Source organism: Myotis daubentonii, chromosome 20 (assembly GCF_963259705.1).
Source record: "Myotis daubentonii chromosome 20, mMyoDau2.1, whole genome shotgun sequence".
NCBI classification, from domain to species: Eukaryota; Metazoa; Chordata; class Mammalia; order Chiroptera; family Vespertilionidae; genus Myotis; species Myotis daubentonii.
In genome coordinates this window covers 6,522,712-6,544,428 of record NC_081859.1, presented here as the reverse complement: position 1 = coordinate 6,544,428, position 21,717 = coordinate 6,522,712, and the positions used below count along the sequence as shown (strand labels likewise).

General features: G+C 56.7%; 1 protein-coding gene across 2 annotated transcripts in view; it reads right to left on the bottom strand.

The window, feature by feature from the left end:
* Nucleotides 1-20,966, bottom strand: part of SUSD4 (sushi domain containing 4) — a 61,017-nt gene extending 40,051 nt beyond the window's left edge. For both annotated transcript variants that reach the window (XM_059677415.1, XM_059677414.1), the window contains exons 1-2: nucleotides 20,672-20,966; nucleotides 19,883-20,056 (exon numbers count right to left, since the gene is read on the bottom strand). In XM_059677415.1, coding sequence (XP_059533398.1) covers nucleotides 19,883-20,021 — 139 coding nt within the window. In that variant the 5' untranslated portion in view covers nucleotides 20,022-20,056; nucleotides 20,672-20,966. The remainder of the gene's footprint in view (nucleotides 1-19,882; nucleotides 20,057-20,671) is intronic.
* Nucleotides 20,967-21,717: the final 751 nt, after the last annotated feature.

Here is a 21,717-nt window from a genome sequence, read left to right as displayed (position 1 = left end):
GTGGGTCACCGCGGACATACCAGGCCTGTGACCCGAAAGGCCCGCGGGAAGCAGAACTGGCGGGTCCCGGGCCTGCCCACCACTTTTGCGCTCACACAGTTCAGGGCGGTTTCCAACAGCCCTGAGGGAAGCAGACACTCATTTGCCAAGTTGAAGGGAATGGGGCTCCCACCCTCCAGGACTGCGCGGACTGAGCAAGGCCCCGGAAATCCTTCAAGGTGTCTTCCTGCACCCAACTGGGCTGGGAGGAGCTGCGGGTGACAGAGCTCACAGCCATCTTGCTGGGATCACTTTCTCTGAAGATGCCACACAGAGTCAGGCCTGCGAGAAGGTGTAGCACCGGCCTCGCTGCCAGGCCCGGCACCCGGAGAAAACAAGGAGCAATGCCAAGTCCCTCACCCACCTGTCGGGGAGCAGGGGGACCAGGGAGCCACGTGCCAGTTCATCACTCTTTTTCCCAAGGCAGCCGAGATCCAGGGTCCTTGGCCCCGCCCCCTTCCACTGACAGGGACTCAGGCTCTTGGCCCCGCCCCTTCCACTGACAAGGACTCAGGCTCTTGGCCCCGCCCCTTCCACTGACAAGGACTCAGGCTCTTGGCCCCGCCCCTTCCACTGACAAGTTCTCAGGCTCTTGGCCCCGCCCCTTCCACTGACAAGGACTCAGGCTTGGGAAGCTGCAAGAGCCACAGGCTTGTCAGTCCTTGCAAAGGGGTGGCGGGGAGACCTCCAGGCGGGCACGGAGCTGGGAGAGTGCACAGAGCTGCGACGGGAAACCAGTCGCCTTCATGTGAGAGGAGAGACAGGGAAGCACCCCAGGCAGAGAAGGCCTGGAGGGCAGACATGCCTCCTTCAAAGGCTGGAAGGGGCAGTCAACGCTTAGTCCTTTAAATCCCCGCTCATGCAAAGGGGCCTCTGTCCAAAGGCCACAGCACAGCCCGCTCTGACCGCTGGCGAGCTGGGTCCCAGAGGTCCTACCCAAGACGTGAAATGTGCAAACCGATAAGGGGGTCGGGGAGGGAGGGAGAAAGAGAGAGAGAGAGAGAGACAGGGCAGACAGGCCTGCAGTGGGAGAGAGTAGGCCCAAAGCTGCAAACTCCCTGTAGGAATATTCCTCAAATCTCCATTGTTTCAGAAATAACCATCACCCAGCCAAAACGTTCAGACCGCATACATCTGACCTCCTGGGTGTCACACGCAGGCTTTGAACCCGGTTTGCACAGAGGGGCTATCCCCAGGGTGGGGAGAAGGCAGCTTGGGTTGCGAAAATATCCATGTTTGACCTGCAAGGTCCTCATCCTGAAGCTGATCCGGTAATGGCGTGGAGTGCTTCAGGGGAAGTGTTGCTGCAGATTTATAAAGCCCGAAGGTGTGGACCAGAGCCCTGGCAGTGCCGGGCCCGCCTGGCCCCGTGACTCTAGGATCTTCATCATCCACCGCCAGCCCTCATATCACGGGAACCCAGAATGCAGAGCCAGATGCCTGTCTGGGTCCCTGGCAGGCCACAGGCGCTGCTGGCAATTAGCGAGCTGGATCATGATTCAGCACCAGACGCGGGCAGCCTCCACCGGAGCATAGCGGGCAGCTTAAAATAGCCGAGCTGCGGCTGCATCGCTGGCCCAGGCTCCCCCAGGCGGGGCAGCTGTCACCAGCAGAGCCTAGAGAGGGCCCCCCACCCCCCCACACACCCGCACGGGGCGCCTTCCAGCTGTGACAGCCGTGTGGGAAGCTGAAGGGGCGATTCCATCAAGCTCCCCATGCAGGACACCCAGCTTGGAAGCACCAGTGGTCCCCGGAGCCACTGATGGGGCACATGAGCGTTCGCGGGTCCAGATCTCGTGTTAAACACACAAACAGAAAGACAACCACATTCCTCCCCTGCACCCCAAATATGATGACTCCACACCCACAGGGGGCGCCCCCAACTCCTCCCCGGCCAGGTGATGACCGGCAAGGGGTCACTCTCAGCCTGAAGAAGAGGAGCAAATATCTTGGTCCACGGGAAGAGGTGGGACTTTGTGTTTGGAGAGAGGCCTGGTCCAAACCCCGGTCAGCCACCACCTCCTGCTGGCCCATCGCGACCCCTCCGTCTTGGCCAAATTGTGTTATTTCTCAGGGTCCCACTCCTGTGTAAAACGGGAGCTAATGCTCACTGATCTGCGGGTCATGCGACAGGTAGACGCCGTAACACGCACAGCATCCGGGAGGGCGCCCAGCACAGGTGAGTCTCCGTCAAGCAACGCCTGCCCTTCGTGGCTTCTACATGGTCATGGCTCAGGGTGCACACTCACAGGAGGGCAGGTGGGGCCCCGGGGTGCGGGGCACAGGGCGGAGAAAACCACCGAGGGTGCTCCGTGCCCGCCTCCGTCTAGTTCTCATTTCAGTCCTGTGCCCTAGGTCCGTGGTATCTTCTCGATGAAACGGCACGTCTCCCCGGGGCCGCAGCCGTCGTCAGAAATGTTCTACGCAACGACCCGAAGGAGATTTGAGAGAGCAAAGAGCTCTCCCGTTTCTCAGTATCGGAGACGTGTCGCTTGTCCCCCGGTTCATCTGCAACATTAGCAAAGTGATTCTAACATGTGTCGGGGAGAATCATTTCATGGGGCGAGCTGAGAACATCTGGAAAAAGAAGAGGCAGGAGTGGGGATCCGCGCCATCAGATTGTACAGGGACCACGTAGTAACACTGCCTGGTGATGGCAGAGGGAGAGACACCAAATCAATGGAACATAATCCAGGGTCCGGAAACAGACCTGACGTCTAAAGGGCGTTAGTATCTTATGGAAATGGTATTTCCGATATAGCCTCACTTCTCCCGAGACACAGAAGTGAAAGTCCAGATTGAGTCAAACGGAACAAATAAACTATCGGAAGACAGGTGGACATTGACATCACCTTGGGTTGGCAACTGGGAGAAACCAGAGGGCGGGGGGAGTTGATAGAATTACCATAAATGCATTAACAGGCCGATGGAAACGGCCAGAACAATGATTGTACTATCTGCGAAAGGGTGAAGATTTGAGACGTTTTAACCAACGGAGAAGAGATTGTAAGAGGGTTTTAACAAACGGGTAAGAAAGAGATTTTTTAAATCAACGGAAAGATTGACAAAGAACGCGAACCAATGATTGGAAACAAACAAACAAAAAAAAATGCAAATGGCCAATACAGCCAGGAGGCAGGCTGGTCTCCAGCCACACTGGCCTTCTGTTGGGTCCTTGACCCTTCTGTGCTGCCTCCTGACACAGGACCTTTGCACAGGCTGTTCCCTCGACCGGGAACACCTCTCCCTCTGTCTTCACCTAGGAGAGCCTCCTTTGAACGCTCGCCCAACACAGGCTAAGCCGGATGCACCCTCCTCCTAAGGGCGCACTTTCAACACCACGCGTTCCCCCGGGCACCCTTCACAGCTTGTAATTAGCCATTTATTTTTGTAATCCTCAGAGGTGTCCCCCCCCCACCCAGTGGACAAATCGCCTCTGTTTTTTGCTGATCATTGTACGTACATGCATCACTAGAGTTAAGTACGTTATGGGATATACACTGAGTGGCCAGATTATGATGACCGGCTAGATTATGATGACCACCCCCTCAGTACAATGAAGTGAATTAGTTATGCAAATAATAACAAGACCTTGAAAGTATTTGCTTAGGAAGTTTTCAATATTCAGTATTTTTGGAAGTGTCAATGAAGTACTGATGGGGTGGTCATAATAATCTGGCTGGTCATAATAATCTGGCCACTCCGTGTATATTAAAGGTGTCGCTGTGAGAGGTCAGGGTGGAGTGCCTATGGGACCGTATCCTCAGGTGAGGCGCTCACACCACTCAAAGGAGATGAGAGTTCAAGTACGCCACTTGTCTGGAGCTTTGAACCGGCACGGCTGTGCTGACGTGGCACTTTCCGGGGCTCCCTTTCTGGAGAAAATTGGCTTATTTGTCAGAAAGGAAAGAGCTGCACTTCACCTGACGAAGGAATTGCTTCGAAGAACTGCTCCTGGCTGAGAAAAGCCTCCCCCTGAGCAGCCAGACAATGACCTTGGCCTGACCTGTATGACATGCACATCAGATTTCAACCCAGCAGGGCTCCCCGGCCCTCACCCTGTGCTGCGGCCCCCGCGGCCCTGGTTTCATCAGGAGGGACAGTTCCCCTTGGAGGCCGCACACCCTCTTCGCGAGGCTCAAGAAGCAGCCGCCTGTGGCCCAGGCGTTCCCGCTGCTCGCGGAGGCAGGCAGGGTGCCTCCCGGGGCCCGTCTGGGCGATAGTCCTGAGTTTAAGACACTTCCCACTATTTCTTCTGCTCAAGGCCAGGTGTTTGCGGGTTAGAAGGACAGATCCTGCAGAAATACGCCTTCCCCTCTGTCGTCTCTCTCATTTATAACTCCCCTGTTCATCTCTTCCTCTCTCCTCCATACTTTCTCTCCCTTATTTGAGGGAGGAAAGAAAAGATGATACCAGTCATTTGCTATCAAGTGCAAACAGACACAGCTTCTGTTCGGCACTGACAAAAATAATAATTGCATGTGGTGATGAGGCCAGGGAGGCCAACTTCTATGGAAGGGCACTCACAAAACAATCCTGAAAACGCTGTCCCCCACAGCCACTCGCCTGTTCTTCACGGGGGGAGGCGGGGCGGGGGGGAGAGCCTCACTACTGGACCCCCCATCCATCCTCCCCCAGTCTGCACGTCCACTGTCGCCCACCCGGCCCTAACCCTCTTGGTGCTGAGTTTGGCAACACTCCACGATCCCGCCTCCCAGCCAATCTCCTGATCAGCCCTTGGTCTCCTGTGAGGAAACTGAGGCACAGAGAGGCTCAAGGACATGCCCAAGATCACAAGCTTAGCAACCGATGGAGCAGGGATTCAAACCCCTGACTCTCCCTCTTCCCCAGCCCCCAGGGGCGCCACTCACGTGCCCCCCCCCCGCCCCCCGCACCAGCCACCCCGTCCCTCAGCCTTCTCTCCAGGCCCGTGGTTCTCAACCTTCCTAATGCCTCGACCCTTTAATACAGTTCCTCATGTTGTGGGGACCCCCAACGAGAACGTTATTTCCGCTGCTACTCCATAACTGTAATTTTGCTACTGTTGTGAATCGTTGTGTAAATACCTGATATGCTCTATGTGTTTTCCGATGGTCGCGACCCACAGGTTGAGAACCGCTGCTCTAGGCCCCTCCACACCGTGATCACTGCCTCCCACAGGACTCCTAAATCCGAATTTGTAACCCCGACTTCCCTCACTCCATCCTCAGTCTCACATGCCCGCTGGGCAATCCCACCTGCATGTCAACATTTAAGTACCTTAAGGCCAAACTCATCATCTTTCTAAAATGAGTTTGCTTCCCGCCGTCTCCTCTTCTCTCTGACACCCACGCTAAGGGACCTCTGGCTCCGTTTCTTCCTTGATCCTCGCTTCCGTCCCCTTGAATTCACAGGTTTTCTCCCCCACCCCCTGCTGCCTGTACCTCCCCGGGACCCCTAGCATCCCTCACCCGGAACACCGGCTCCTGGCCACCTGCCCCACCACAGGCAAAGCAGGCTTCTCGCCCTTGGTCTGTGGACACTGGGGCCAGTACCTGCTGGCTGTGGGCTCCCCCGGGCGTGGTAAGAACTCAGCAGCTTTCCTGGCCTCTGGGTGCTGGGAGCACACACCCTCCACCCCCCTCCAGGCACGACAAGCAAAACGTCTCCCGATATTGACAAAGGTCCCGGGAAGGGCAGGTCGCCCCAGTGGAGGGCCACAGCCCAACACCTGACACACGCACGCTGCACCCCTGAAACTCTCGGGGCTCGCCAGCGCCTCGGATGACTTCTTAGAAAGGAAATGGTTTTCAAGGCATCAGGAAATGAGGTTTCCGGGGGATGACTTTCTTTCTCTTGAGGTTTTGGGCCTCACCACCTTTGGGCTGGGCTTTGAGGAGTCTAAGGGTTTCGGACAAATTCATCCCGGGTCTGACGTCTGGGGCTCAGGTGGCCGGCGCCCCTCTGGGCTGGTGGCACAGAGGCAAGGAGTGGTGGAGGGCCGGGCTCCAGGGCCAGAGGGCTTGAGACCTCACCCCATCACCTCCTAATCCCAGGGCCTTGGCTTTGCCCTTTAGTCTCTCTCTGTTGTCGTTCGCTTGCCTGGAAATGAGGATGTAAACAGTACCTAGCCCGGCCGGCGTGGTTCCGTGGCTGAGCGTCGACCTGTGAACCAGGAGGTCACAGTTCGATTCCCCGTCAGGGCACATGCCCGGTTGCAGGCTCGATCCCCAGTAGGGGGCGTGCAGGAGGCAGCCGATCCACGATCCTCTCTCATCACACATGTTCATTAAAATTAAAAGAAGGACTTAGCAGCTCACAGGCACCTGAAATACACTGCCCAAGACACAGAGGGGGAAAGGACCAATTCGAGAGGGGGTAAATGGCTTTCCTACCCAGGCTCGATCCCAGTAGGGGGACGATGACTACTTTCCTAGTCAAAACATTTCCTATGTTCGCTTTCTTCTTCTTCTGATATTTGAAGCTGAAACTAGCCCGTGTCCAGGTTTGGTGGCGGGACCGTTCTCAGGAGCCTGTGTTATGAGAGCGACGGCCCTTTTCATGAAAGACGGGGCCTCAGCAGAGAGGCCAGCGGCCGAGGCAGCGGGGGCCAAGCCCCGTTTCCTGACCACCCCTAGACTGCCCCATAAAAGAGAAAGTCGAAATGACCTAAAAAGACAAGCAGATAAAACCTCCTTTACCCTAGATATTCACCAGTCACTTTCCCGCCGACGAGCTGCATGTAATAACCCAATGTTTACCTGACCTAAACCACGGGTGGGCCCACTGGTGGCCCGGGGAGCGCCTGCGATTGATTTTTTTAGTGGCCGGCAGCTGTAATGGAATCATGGGAGTGTCTAGCAGTAGGCTGATTAGGTTAGAGCAAACATTATGGCCCGGTATTGGGGAAACTCTGCAAATTTGAGCTTCCAGATGGTCTCTGGACCCCGCCAGCAGGGTCAGCATGTTAGTCTGCGTACAGCAAACCTTGGGAAATGCTCGTGTCTTAATAAAAGGCACGAATAGGTAAGTGAATGCCTTGTAAAATCCCCAGGGTGCTCTCCACCCTCACACACCGGCAAGCTCATGTGTCTACAGCTTTGCTCATATTGCTTCTTCTTCCCCTTCTTCCCCTAAGGGCCTCTCTTCCTTCAGAACTCAGCTCTGCTCTCACCTCCTCCTGGCGGCCCTCCCTGATTTCCCCTGGCTAGGCTAAGAGCTCCGGGTCCTCATCGTTATCTTTTCATCAGAATGAAGATTTACCTTCCTTTAGAACCCGCTAAGGACTGATTCGTGTCCCCCAGTATTCATATGTCAAAGCCCTAACCCCTGACAGGACTGGGTATTTGGGCATACGGTCTATAAAGAGGTGATTAAGGTTAAATAAAGTCGTAAAGGTGGGGTCCTGAGTCAACATGACTGTGTCCTTATAAAAAGAAACACCAGAGTGCTCCCTCTCCTTCCTCTTTCTCCCTACACACACACACACACACACACACACACACACACACGGCAACGAAGGATCATGTGAGGACACAGCTAGAGGGCGGCCATCTGCAGAAACCAGCCCTGCTGGCACCTCGGTCTTGCACCTCCAGCCTCCAGAACTCTGGGAAAATACATTTCTGTTGTTTAAGTCACCGGTCTATGGCAGTTTGTTATGGAAGCACAGGGCATTGATAACACATATCAACACGTAGACCCGAGCTCCGTGAGGGTGGGGGCAATAGCGAACTCCTATTTCCAGGCTTAGTAAATACTTCACACAAATCTTGCACAGAGTAAGTGCTTAATACATTCCTGTTAAGTAAGCATAAGCGTGGATAACCTATGTATATAAAAAGCCAGCAACTGGAACACCCAACAACCGAAAAGACCAGTCGCTATGCCGCCCACTGTGGACGGCCAACCTCCCTTGGCCCCTCCCCTCAGCCAGTCCCACCCCAGATAGGCCCGCAGCCCCTCCCCCCGGCCGGCCCCATCCCTGATTACCTGCCCATCAGGGGCGGGGCCGGCCTACCTCCCACAGCCCCTATCCCCCGTGCCGGCCCACCCATGCATGAATTCGTGCACCAGGCCTCTAGTGGAAGATCAGGGGCTGAAAGTCCGGCTCACTTTCTCACCATCGGAGCTCAAAGCATGTTTGAACCCCATCAGGTCAGAGCAGTGAGAACTCAAACCCCTCAGGTTCTGTCAGTCATGGAGGAAAGGGCAAAGTTCAAGGCAGAACCCTCCCACTGTCCTTCCTGACATTTATGCAGCTGTTGTGGCCACCTGACCCGGATGTCAGAAGCGAGAGGGAAGAGAGAGGTTAGCCATAATCAAGTGCTCAACTCAACAATATCTGTTCAACTCAATAATATCCTATTCATTGAGTAGCCGGTCGGGCTGCCGGACCTGGCTGCGGAGCCCGTGCCCCCTGTCCGGCTGTGGGTGTGGCCCGGGACTCACTATGTCTGGCTGAGCTCTGAGATCACAGCGGACAGCCTGGTGCCCGCCCTCTGGGAGCTCATACCCACTGCGGAGACCTGATGCCAGGCTTCCTGACACCTCCGTCCTCTGCACGTGTGTTAGTCAGCAGACACGTTTCCTGAGTCTGTAGGACACACACAGCATGGTCAGGTGGGAAAAAAAACACAAACACACAAAAAAAAAAAAGAAAGAAAAGATGAAACAACTGTGGACCCCAGCTTCCAGGAGCTTCCAGATGCAAAAATGACACAAATCATAATGATGAAGATCAGGAGGACCCCGACAGTCAGCACGTATTCAAACCTCACTCCGTGCCAGGCACTGTGCTTCCCATATATGCACCTGTGGAACCTTCCCAACAGCTCGATGGCGAGGGTATTGTGCCCATTGTACAGATGAGGAAACTGAGGCAAAGACAGAAGAAGCCGTTTGCCCCGCATAGAAAGCAACCGAGCGGTAGAGCTGGGACTCCATCCCAGGGTCGGTCCCTAGACCCTTGTCCTCAGCGGCCACACTACCAACTGCATGAGGGACAGGGACCATCACCTGAGAGGACTATACTCCTCTCTAGAATGACAGGGCCGGCTGGGGGCGGGGCTCCACAGGCTGGTGAGAGCAGGCACCGCATGGAAAGCAGGTGCCCGCTCAGGGGAAAGCAGGTGGGGGGCTCTGGGCGGCTTGCTCGGCCAGGCCCGGCAGTCCCCTCTCTGACCCTATGAGGGAGCTAAGGGGTTCCCATCACCCTCCCTGGACCAGACTCTCTCCATCCTCCTCCCCAGCCCAACTGCCCATGTTTCCTGTGTCCTGAGGATTCTCAGAGCTAGGGGCCCCGGGACCACCCACGAGGTGGCAGAAAGAGTAGCCGTGAGATGTCAGCTGTCTCCGAAGGGACAGGACGGCTCCGTGGAGGCAGAAAGGGGGCGAGGGGAGTCCAGGCCCGGGAAGCGCTGAGGCCCACAGAGGAACCAGCTAGCGGCCGAGGGCAAAGCGACCCAATAGGACGTTGTGTTTGCCAGGACCGCAGACCACCCTGAGGGCAGCTTCTTCTGGACTCTTCGTGCCTAGGAGGCCATCCTTGCTCTTCAACTTGAGAGCAACTGTGTGTGTGTGTCGGTCTGAGCCCAGCAACAGGCGTGAAAAAGTCGAGTCTCCATGCAGATCGAGGGCCCAGGCAGAAACGGGCCTGGGACCGGCCCTTGCATTTCCGTGGAAGGGAGCTCCCGCCACAGCACCAAGCGCATGACCCAGTTTAGCAACAACCTCAGCTCAGCAGGTCCTGGAGGAAATGCCAGCTATTAGAAGCCTGAGGCACGTAGGAGGGGAGACGCACACAGACCTCGCACGGCAGAGGGGCGGCAGGGACCCGCCACCGGCTCTGCTTTTGATGAAAAGCCCTGGTAACCAGGGTGCCGGGAGGAAGCTGAGAGAGGACAATTTTAACGGCGTGGCAACCACAGACTCACGGGAATCTGCCCCTGGACGCGGCCGTGATCCACCCAAGGCACAAAGGCGACTGGCTGCAGAGACAGGGCAGGGTCACCCCCATTTTTAGATCCTCGGGTATGTTTGGGGAGCCCCCAAAGAACGGATCCTCCCTCCTCAGACGAGGTAGGGCAGAAGCTGCGTGCACTCGTTACCATGTCAATGAAACCTGCAGGGGCAGCTGCTCAGCAGAGCCACCCTGGGGGGGTGGGAGGGGAGTTGGGGGGAGGACGCCCAGCTACCTCCTACATCCACCCAAGGCCCTCTTCTATCCATTCAAAGCCCCTGCTCAGGTCTGATTTTAAGGACTCCTTCCCAGCGCAGACCCTAGCATCCCTGAAGCCGCATGTGGCGAAGAACTGAAGACACTCAGGCCAAGAGGAGGCAGCTGTCCTGCAGGGCCCCGAGGCTGCCGCACAGACAGAAGACTCCCGGGCATCCCCGCGGAAGACGAGGAACCCCGAGATCTCCAGCCCACAGGCACCCCGAAGCGGCATCCCACCTGCAGGGCTATGACGAGACTCTCAAGAATGAGACAGCCAGCAGCTGGAGGAAGAGAGGCATTCCAGGCGGATAAAGCGCCTAGGGATGCTCTAGATCAGTGGTTCTCAACCTTCCTCATGCCGCGGCCCTTGAATACAGGTCCTCATGTTGTGGTGACCCCCAATGTCATTGTCACAAATTGAACGTCATGAAAGCATAGTGATGAAGCACAAAAACAACATGTCATTATAGATGTGTTTTCCGATGGTCTGAGGCGACCCCTGTGAAAGGGTCGTTCGACCCCCAAAGGGGCCTCGACCCACAGGTTGAGAGCCGCTGGTCTAGACCTAAATGCAGCGCCCCATTCATCCCGCCTGAGGACGCTGGCCCACTGCGGCCCGCCCAGAGGCTCCCGGCAGCACGGATGCCAGCAGGGGAGGGGGAGGCAGACGGGGACACGGGCAGGGCGCCGCCTCCCTCCTGGGCCTCTGAAACACCTGAAATGAATCACTCGCCTGCCTCACACCTTCCACTGCTTTTTCCAGAGGCTTCTGTGAGCCCACAAGAGGGACCCCGTGGGCTGGGGCCTGCAGCTACGGGGAAGTTCCTCTCCGCGGCACAAGGGCCTTCTCCACCTCCAGCCGTTTGACTATCTCGGGCGTGCCAGCAGCAGGGACGGAGCACAGATTGCACAGCTCATGTTGCAGCAGAAGAGCCCCCTGGGGCTGCCTGACATCGTGTCACACAAAATGAGCCTCCACGGGGTAGTGACCTGCACGTGGGGGGCGTTCACAGGCTGTGCCCAGCATCCCCGGCCCTCCCTGGCACAATGGCCGGAGGCGCAGTGGAGTGTCCCTTCTGACGCCATCACAACTGAACCGTGTCTATAAACCGCCTCCCTGACCCTGCCTCCTCCATGGGCACAGCCCACCCCCCGGGAGGTGCCGACCCCGATTTCCAGAGGAAGAAAGCAGGGCACGGAGAGGTGGAGGGACGCGCTGCAGAGTGGCAGAGCTGGTCACAGGGGGTGAGGGTGACGGAGGGATCGCTCCCTGACAACGGCACCTTTGAAGAGGAACTGACAGCCAAGAAGGTGAGCCCGTGGAGGACTGGAGGGCAGGGCTGCAAAGGACGGTGGGGGAAGGACACGCCTGGGAAGCCCTGAGCACCTCCGACGTCCCAGCGCCCAGGAGTACGGGAGGGGCGACAGCAGGGAAGTCCCCCGGCCACCGTCACTGCACTCGTGCACAGGGTCCCCTCTGCTCAGCATCCCCGGAAGGGAGCCACCCGGAGCCTCCACGGCCACCCAGTGACCCCGCTGAACGCCGATCTCTCCCCGGTAAGCTGTGGGGAGGCTGGAGGGAAGGCGGGACGATATTCTCTTGACGCTTAAACGTGCACGACTCCTGGGCTTCGCCCTCAAGCCCTTCCCTAGGCTGGCTGTTCCCTCTTCCTGGGAAAGCCCAGCCCCTCCCACAGCCCCAGCAACCCTCTACATGACACACGAATCTATGTCTCCAGCGCTCACTGCTCCCCCGAGCACCGAAGCGAGTTTTCAGCGGCCTGATGGGCAGACGGTGCCCCAGTGGGGGTCCTGCAGGCAGCGCAAGTGTCCTCATCCACAATGAACCCGTCAGCCTCCCTCCCCAATGGCCACGGCCGGGGCTCCGGGAACGGCCATTCCTGCACCCCCACATCCTGCCGGCTGTCCGGCCTCTTCTTCACATGCATCTATCCCCCCTAGTGACAGCCTCATCGTGTCCCCTCCTGGGCCGAGGCAAGCGTTTCCCCACCGGCCCCCACTGGAATATGCGTTCCCTGCGGGCAGGAACTTCGTTTCATCCTCCACCTGGTCACCGCTAGATGCACAGCGAAGAGTTACGCGTCAGGGCTCTATCTCGCCTCCGTCTCCACATGGCTAAAAACTTCTCTTCTAAAGCAAAGATCCGATCCTGCCAGGCCCCTGCGGACTATGGTACAGGCTCCGGGCTGACTGCAGCGTAGCATGCAAACGCCTAAGCCGTGGAATTAGCTGCCATGCGGTCCCGCCTGCCTGTCCGGTCTCTTCTCAAACTCTCTGCCCTTCGCGAAGGCTGCCCTGAGCTAGTCCTGTCTCTGGTGCATAGTCTTTCTCATTCGGAGCCTGTGCGACCCTCTCTCCCGGGATCAAGCACCCGCTCTGCCTGGGAAATCATTTTATTACCCAAGACGTAGCTCAAATGGCATCCCCTTTGGTAAGCCCACTCCCTTCCCCCCAACCTCCAGAGTCTCGGAGATAAATCTCCGCTGTAAGACCTATGATACCGTATCATGATGGAGAGCTCTATGATGGGTCTACTGGGACCCAGGATCTGTGACCACCTAAGGATTTCAATACCACATCTCCCTCTCGGCCTGGACCGTTGGGTATGACCATGCATGTGTCCTGCTACTTCCTTTCAGGGCCACGGAACTCTGGGCACCCTGGCACCGTGAAAACGGCAAGCATTCATGCCCAGTTTGTGGGTGGTGATGTCGGTATCCCGCGTAACTACACTGCCCCCTGTTGATGCGTTTGATCCTCACAATCACCATGGGAGGGGCAGGTGGTGCCTGTCTCATTCCCATTTCACAGACAGGGATACTAAAACCGAGGCAGAAGTGAGGTGACTGTCACCCAGCCAGTTGGGGACAGTAGCAAGTGGCCACGTGGACTTTCTACGGGGCACTGTTGTTCCTCTCCAGCTCTTTGCCTCAAGAAGCTAAACTACAGCCTCCTCCACGTCATGATGACAAGCAAGTGAGCACCTCCCGTCCATGAAACAACGGTGTAGCCCAGTGGTTCTCAACCTTCTGGCCCTTTAAAGACAGTTCCTCATGTTGTGACCCAACCATAACATTATTTTCGTTGCTACTTCCTCACTGTCATGTTGCTCCTGTGATGAATCGTCATGTAAATAGCTGATCTGCAGGATGGTCCTAGGCGACCCCTGTGAAAGGGTCGTTTGACCGCCAAAGGGGTCGCTACCCACAGATTGAGAACCGCTGGTGTCGCCAGAAAGGGGATAGAAAAAAACAAAGGGGGAAATCTGCGCAAGCCCTTCAAAGGCCACCTGGCGATTCTGAACCGGATTGTTCTCCGCCAGAGAAACTGCAAGTTTCTAAACCATTATTTCCCCGTTTTGACCTAAACATGGAGGCGGACCCTGTCGGCCAGCGAGTGCATGCCACAGCTGACATTTGCAGATCCGTCCCCCAAAAAAGAAGCTGTTAGAATGCACCCCTGGATGAGGTTCTAACACTGAGACTCAGTTACCACAAGCACTCTAACAGAATCACTGAGAAGCTTAATCCTCTGACCCTCTCCGATTCCCACAGAGCAAGCAGGCCCCATTGTTTCTCGCCCGGAGAGAACCAGAACCCTCTGAGGTTAAGTGTTCAGGGAAGTTTTAAGGCTTCTTCTATGGACTGAGAGCCTGAATTTGGAAACCAGCTGGATCAGTAGCAACGCTGTCCACGCAGAGATTTTCTTTCCAGAACCCACCGCAAGAACAGATCTCATTTCTTTCTGAAAAGAACCTCTCTCTTGCCGGTTCACCCGATTCCATCACCTCTACCTTTGATAAATGCAATCAGACCGAAGAAATAAGGTCTCTCTTTCGGATTCTGCTACACCGGGAGGAGGGAATATAGCACACGAGTTGCCCTCGCTGTGTGCAGCTCGGTGCCCACGCTGGTAATTCCAGGAGATTAAAGTCGCCGTTTTCAAACAGCGACATGAGCCGGCCAGGTCAAACCTTCGTTTCCCAAAGAGAAATCACTTACTCATCCTCTCTTGAAGAGCTCAATGCAATGGGGGAATGACGAAATGAGCATTGATCAAGTTTACCCAGCTCTGCAATCCCTCTCGCTTCTAAGAATAAACGTGGAGGCGAGGCATTCATTCCTCAGGTTCACACCTGTGTCTGCCCCCAGCCCCCGCCCTCCTGGGGGAGTGGGGGGGGGGGTGATATAGGCTCATCCACCACGTGCTCCCAAGTTCACTGCCAGTTCCAAATGTCAAGAACGAATTTGTTTTACTTCTCTGATGTCCCCCAGTCTACCTTGTTTAAGATTAATAAAGCAATTACCATCCTCTCAATTAAAAAGCTATTTTAAAATGCACTTTTAATTCTAGTTTGTGAGCAACTCAATTATTTCTATTTGGGGTTGTGGCTTTTTTTCTTCTTGAGTGGGTAATTGCTGTCTTAGAGTAACACAGGGTTTTTTTTTTCTTTTTCTATTTGTTTATTTATTTATTTTAGTTAATCCTCACCCGAGGATATTTTTCCATTGATTTTTTTTTTTTTTTTTTTTTTTTTAGAGAGAGAGTGGAAGGAATGGGAGAGAAAAAAAATCAATGTGAGAGAGACACATGGATTGCTTGCTTCCTGCATGAGCCCAGACCAGGGCCAGGGATCGAGCCCGCAACCCAGGTACATGCCCTTGACCGGAATCGAACCCGGGACCTTTCCATCCACAGGCTGATGCTCTATCCCAGTGGTTCTCAACCTTCCTAACGCCGCGACCCTTTAATACAGTTCCTCATGTTGTGGTGACCCCCAACCATAAAATCATTTTCGTTGCTACTTCTTCACTGTCATTTTGCTACTGTTAGGAATCGTCATGTAAATATCTGATATGCAGGATGCATTTTCATTGTTCGCGACCCACAGGTTGAGAACCGCTGCTCTATCCACTGAGCCAAACTGGCTAGAGCCTGGGATTCTTTTGCTTAAAGAAGAGGAGCCGAAACCGGTTTAGCTCAGTGGATAGAGCGTCAGCTTGCGGACTGAAGGGTCCCGGGTTCGATTCCGGTCAAGGGCATGTATCTGGGTTGCGGGCACATCCCCTGTGGGAGGTGTGCAGGAGGCAGCTGATGGATGTTTCTCTCTCGTCGATGTTTCTAACTCTCTATCCCTCTCCCTTCCTCTCTGTAAAAAATCAATAAAATATATATATTTTTTAAAAAAAGGAAATAGTGGGCCAAATTGTTCCCTAAAACTTAGCATCTCGGGCTCAGACCATCAGCTCTCTTGAATAATGATGGCATCCAGGTTCGTGCCTTCAGTTGGCTTGGGGTCCAGTGGATGAGACAACACTAGGAGGAGGGTTACGCCTAGTGCAGGGGGGGCACCAGGTGAGGGAGAAGTCGGGGACCAGGGAAATAGGAAACAGATCAGGGCGTTTGCGTTGGGTCTCAAAGAGCAGTCTGTTCACTGGACAAAAAATAAAGAGCAAAGGAAGGCTCTTATAGGTAAAAAGAACATGACACGCAACTGCGCTGGGAGCAGGGTGGGGATCCGCACTCAGTATGTGCTGAATGGACGAAGCAGAGGCCAGATGAGTACAGCGCTGTGTGGCCCCTCCTCCCTACTTCTATCTCCATTCATGGAGCAGCCACAGAGTTTCCATCCCTCGCATCCACCCTGCAAATTAGGCGGCATTATCCTCCCTGAGTGGATGAGGAAACAGAGATTTTTCAAAGCCCACACGGCTATGAAGGAGCCGAGCTCGGCCTGGGTTCCTGATAATTTCTGGATGTGCTAGGGAGCCCGCCTTCAAGGACTGATTTCTAGAGCAAACTCGTAGCTCTCTCCTCTACTCCCACGTGGACCATTCCAGGAGGCCCTCAACGCCTCTCTTCCCATATATCACCTCTGGTAGCACGACTGGATGGAGGAAGAGAGAAGCTAGCCACGGCCATGCCCCGTCAGATTCTGGGATCAGTGGGGATCTGTGTCTCCTTGCCACCCCGGTGTTAGTCCTCTCGGGGTATATGGTCTCAGCGGCCCCAGGTGGGAGCCCCTTTTTCCCAAGTCACAAAAGACAAACTGGAAAGAGCCACCCCAACGTCACCTGAGGCCAATTCAGGCTCATGAAAGCCCTCCCACGACTCAAAGAATTGAATGGACTCTGGGTTCAGGGACAAAGCCTTCCGGTTTTGATCGAGTTCTTTTTTCCCCCTTTTCTTTTTCTAATCATTTTCTCAATTTCTCTCCTTGCCAGTTCAGGCTTTTGCTGTCAGACCTGTTTTGGAGGCCGGCTTTTTCTCCCAGCTCAGACGATTCTACCTTGCTATTGTTGTGTTCCTTTTCCACTGAAAGCAATCAAAAATGAAAATCCACACATGCCAGAACAGGGCCTATTAAATATGCACCTTTTTGTAGATCAAATGAAAGCATTCTCTGAAGGCTGACGTTCAGGGCCGAGTATCACCCGGAGGTCAGACACTGGGGGAGACCTGTCCCTCACAGGCCACCCGCATCTGGGTCACTGAGAGCCATGGTGAGAGTCCAGAGCAGGCAGACTTCCTTAAGGAATGCCTTCGTCTAAAGCAGTGGTTCTCACTCTTCCTAATGCCGCGACCCTTTAATACAGTTCCTCATATTGTGGTGACCCCCAATTTCATTGTTACAAATTGAACATCATGAAAGCATAGTGATGAATCACAAAAACAATATGTCATTATAGATGTGTTTTCCTATGGTCTTAGGCGACCCCTGTGAAAGGGTTGTTCGACCCCCAAAGGGGTCGTGACCCACAGGTTGAGAACCACTGGTCTAAAGCATCGCTGGTCGCCCTACGTGGTTTGGCTCAGTGGATAGAGCACTGGCCTGTGGATTGAAGGGTCGCAGGTTCAATTCCAGTCAAGGGCACCTGCCTGGGTTTCGGGCTCGACCCCCAGTAGGGGGCGTGCAGGAAGCAGCTGATCAATGAGTGTCTCTCATCATTGATGTGTCTGCCTGTCCCTCTCCCTTCCTCTCGGAAATCAATAAAAATATATTGAAAATAAAATAAAATAAAATAAAATAAAGCATCACTGGTCAAAGTGTGGTCCTTGGCCCGGTCGCCAGGACGTGGCCTGTGAGGTGGTCGGAAGTGTAGACCCTCAGGCCCCACCCAGAGCAACTGACCCAGGACCTGCCTTTCAGCAGCACCTCAGGCTGCTTCGCGCACACATTCAAATTTTAGAAGCGCGGGTCTAGAATTACGGTGGATTCCCTGTGACTGCCCCCGTGGGGGCCCCCAAGTGGGCTTCCTTCCTGAGAGAGACATCTCTGAAAGGTGGACTCCCTAGCACTTCCCCGCCGCCCTCCCCCACCCAAACAGTTGGTTCCCAGAGGAATTCTGAAATAATCCATGTTCTTCCAGAAACCAGTGTGGCCTGAGGGGGTTCAGGGTGAAACAGGAGAGAACAGGGAGATGTCTGACACAGAGGTCGCAGGCAACCCCTCCCAGCACCTTCTTCGAGGCCCTGGGTCTGGTTCCGTGACATCTCCCCTCGGAAGAGAGACAGGAAAGACGTGCTGTGCAACTGGACGGTGGCTCATGGGAGGCCGAGGGGGCCGTGCTGGGCACTGAGGTCCGAGATGCCCGAGCCAATGGCAGAGCCTCACACCAATAACAACCCTCAAAACGCACCCGGGTGAACCCTGATGCATCTGTCATCTACACAGAGGGAAGGACCGAGAGGATGGGAAATCCTGGGGAACTGGTTTGAGGGGATGAGAGCAAGACGGAAAGCCAGAGGAGAGAAGGGGGAAGGAATGAGCCAGCCCTGCCCAATGACATCCTGTCCACCTAGTCCCGCTCACCCGAGAGGCGCAACCAAGAATGTCCAGGGCCCGACAGAGGCTCTGACCAGGGCCCAGGCAGGCCACACAGGAGCCGCCTTGGCACCCCGTTTGACTCCGCCCTCTGTGAAGAGGAAACCCATCTCAGAGATCTATATATATAAAAGCCTAAGTGACCGAACAACCGAACAACCGGTCGCTATGATGTGCACTGACCACCAGGGGGCAGACACTCGATGCAGGAGCTGCCCCCTGGTGGTTAGTGCACTTCCACAGCCAACCTCCCCCCCGCACCATCAGCCCCAATGGCTGGCCAGGCCAAGGGACCCCACCTGTGCATGAATTCATGCACCGTACCTCTAGTATTTCTACAAAAATAAGAGCACCAAAAAAGTTGCCTCTGCCTAAAACAATGAAACCAAAAACCAAAACAGGGCCTCCATCCCAAGCCAGTGTCTTCTCGCTGACTGACAGGTGCGTTACGGCAAGTTCCCTTACAGCCTGAGCATCTCAGATCTCTGAGCGGGAGGCCTGCGTTATCGATGCCTCTGTGTTCAAGTCCAGCTCATTCCCCTCCCCCACCTTTGCTAACTTTTCATTCATATTTTTTTTCCATCTTCACCTTGGAATGCTCCAAAACAGCAGTAGTTTAAAGCACTAAAATGGTTTCTGTAGTATCGATCAATTCCTGGCTTTCCACCCATTATACTTGGTTGATTAATAGTTATCTCAGCTCTGCAACATGGTTCTCTGTCCTTCTCATATGAACACCTCAGCGAGCACTCATGGACAGTCTGGAATGGACAGCAGTGATGGCCAGCAGTGATTGATGGACAGTGAGGAGCCATGGGGGCAGAGAGACTCTTAGGCTCTGAAATCCGGACAGGACCTCCATCTCGCTCCTTCCACCACAACCCGAAGGCAGCCCCTGCCCCAGAACTGACCGTGGAGTCCGCCTATGGAGTCCGCGCCACCACCTTTATCTCAGCTAACGTCCACTTCCTGCAAATCAGGCCTGGAGCCGCCAAGCAACCTCCAGAAACACATCTGAAGAACACCTCTGCCTCCCCTCCCCACCCCGAGGCGCACAGACACCCCACCTCCCAAGGAAGGAGAAAGTTAACTCTCCAGCAAACCTCGCTGCAGCCAGTCTGGCCACGTTCTCGAACCCTTCACCTTCACAAAGGGGGTCTCGCAGCTGAAACCTGACCTGTGTCTGCTGAGGGCACAGACAAGGGTCAGAGGTCCTCAAGCATCCATTATCCAGAAATACACTTTCTCTCTCTCTCTCTCCCAAAATGAGAATAATAGGTCAGCCTTATTGTCTTTCCTTTAGAGCAGCGGTTCTCAACCTGTGGGTCGCGACCCCTTTGGGGGTCCAATGACACTTTCACGGGGGTCGCCTAAGACCATTGGAAAACACATATGTAATCACATATTGTTTTTGTGATGAATCACTATGCTTTAATGATGTTCAATTTGCAACAATGAAACTGGGGGTCACCACAACAGGAGGACCTGTATTCAAGGGTCGCGGCATGAGGAAGGTTGAGAACCGCTGCTTTAGAGAAAACAGAAGTCAGGCTGCTGGGCAGCTGGTGGGAAGCTCCAGGCAGAATGTGGGTGTGTGGAGCTGTGCGGGGCTCCACAAGAATTTGGGGGGAACTCCGGGGGTTTTGAAAAAGGGTGTTCTTAGGCTGGGGCACAGGGGCCCCTCAGGTTCTGGGGTACCCAGAAGTCTGGATGTAGGGGGCGGGGGGAGCGGCGGGGCTCCCCTTCCCCTGCCGTCCTGGGCCCTCCCGCCACAGCCACAGCCACAGGGAGTCACTCACCGCCCGTGAGCTGTGCAGGGCCGAAGCACAGGGCCAGCTGGAACCACAGAATCACGGCCAAGAGTCTCTGGGGGGACTGAGGCTGCTGCTGCTGCTCTAGAAATCCGTCTCCATAGCTCGGGTTCATTCCATAATACATCTTTCATCCACACCGGGCATGCGGCTGGCAGGAGTCTGCAACGAGGAACGCACAGGACGATACCCCAGGCTGCCGGGGCTCGGCGGGGGCCACACTTCCGCTCCTCCCGTGGAACCGGAGGGAATGGGGGGGTGGGGAGAGGGGGGTCGGCTTCCCCGACTCCATCCCCGGGCCTCCCCCGCCCCCTTCCCCAGAGCGCAACCACCGCCCCCCGCTGCCCGCTCCCCCCAACGCGGGTACACGGAGTACAGCCGCCGCGGGATGCAGCGCGTGCGGAGGGTGGAGGAGGGGAGGGCGTCGGGGGAGCGCACATGGGCCCGGCGCCGTCCCCGGGATCCCGCGGCCGTGACCATGACAGGAAAGTCTCCAGCCTCTCGGGGTGTCGGGGCTGGAACCCACTTTTCCCCGGGCCTAGGCAGGTCACTCCCGGGAACCTCACCGCGCGGCCCCGGGTCCCCCACGATACTTGTCTGGTTCTCCCCAGGATGGGGATGGGTCCTGCCGCCCGGTACCCACAGAGACTGCTCTGCGCTGTCAACCATGCCGTCCCCGGGCTCGGGGGTGCGGGCAGGGCCAGGCACCCACTCCCCCTCTCCGGCGGGCGCGCGCCTCCCCGGGGCGCAGAGCCCCCTCCGGGCTCCGGGTCTTACCTGTGGGTCTCATGCAGGCGGCTTCCTTCCCTCCTCCGCCTCCTCCCCGCGCCGGGCGCACCCGCATCTGTGCGCGACCTCTGCTGCCGCCGCTGCGCGAGCCGGAGAGACGGAAGCCTCGGCGGCCGCGGCGCCGGGCTCGGGCTCCCCCCGCCCGCCCGCCCGCGCTCGCCCTCCCCGGGCTCCCGGAGCCGCTGGGTGCGGGTGGTGGGGGAGGACCGACGCCGGGCCGCGCGCCCCCGAGGAGGCGCCCGCGCGCCCGCCACCTGCGCTCGCGAGCCCGGCGGCAGCGGCGGCGCGGAAGGAGGGAGGGAGGGAGGGAGGGGCCGGGGCGGAGCGGAGGCGGCGGCGGCCGCGGGGGACGGGCACGGGCGCGGGCGGGCGTGGGAAGGGGCCCGCCGCCGCCTCCCCGACCAATGGGAAGCCCGCGCGCCTGCACCTGTCGGGGCGCCGAGTGCGGGAGACGCTCTCGCACCCGCGCGCGGGGCCGGCTCGCCCCTCCCCGGGGCTGGACGGCGGCCCCCGCCCGGGCGGAGCGGAGCCCGGGGCCCGCGGCGGCCTCCACGCGGTGTCTAGTGACCGTAGCCAACGGGCAGCGCGGGAAAGGCTGGTGCCACGGAGGGACAGGGGTGCGCGGCCGGCGGTCCCCGCGCCCAGACCCTCTCCACCCACAGGGTTAACTTGGAGGGGCGGGGAGGGGCCGATTGCTACCGTCTCTTCTTTTCCTGCGTCGTGGTCCGTGTGTCTCTTCCCTTCCCAACGCCAAGGTTCCGCGTGCCCCCCTGGATCCCCAAGGACGCGTGTCCCCCTCCCCAGCTCCTTAGCTCTTCGACCTCCTGGGGACGCACGGGTCCCTCTGAACCGCCGCCCGGGGGCGCCCTCTGGTGGTCAGGGGAAGAGTGATCCGCGCCGCGGCGGAAAGTTGGGTTCCAAGGAGGGGTCCTCTGAGGATCCAGGGTGTTTGCTCTCCCAGCCGCCAGTGGGGCGAGGTCGCCTGGTCGTGCTGTCGCTGTGCCACCCCTGGTGCCCGTGCTCGCCCCACAGCG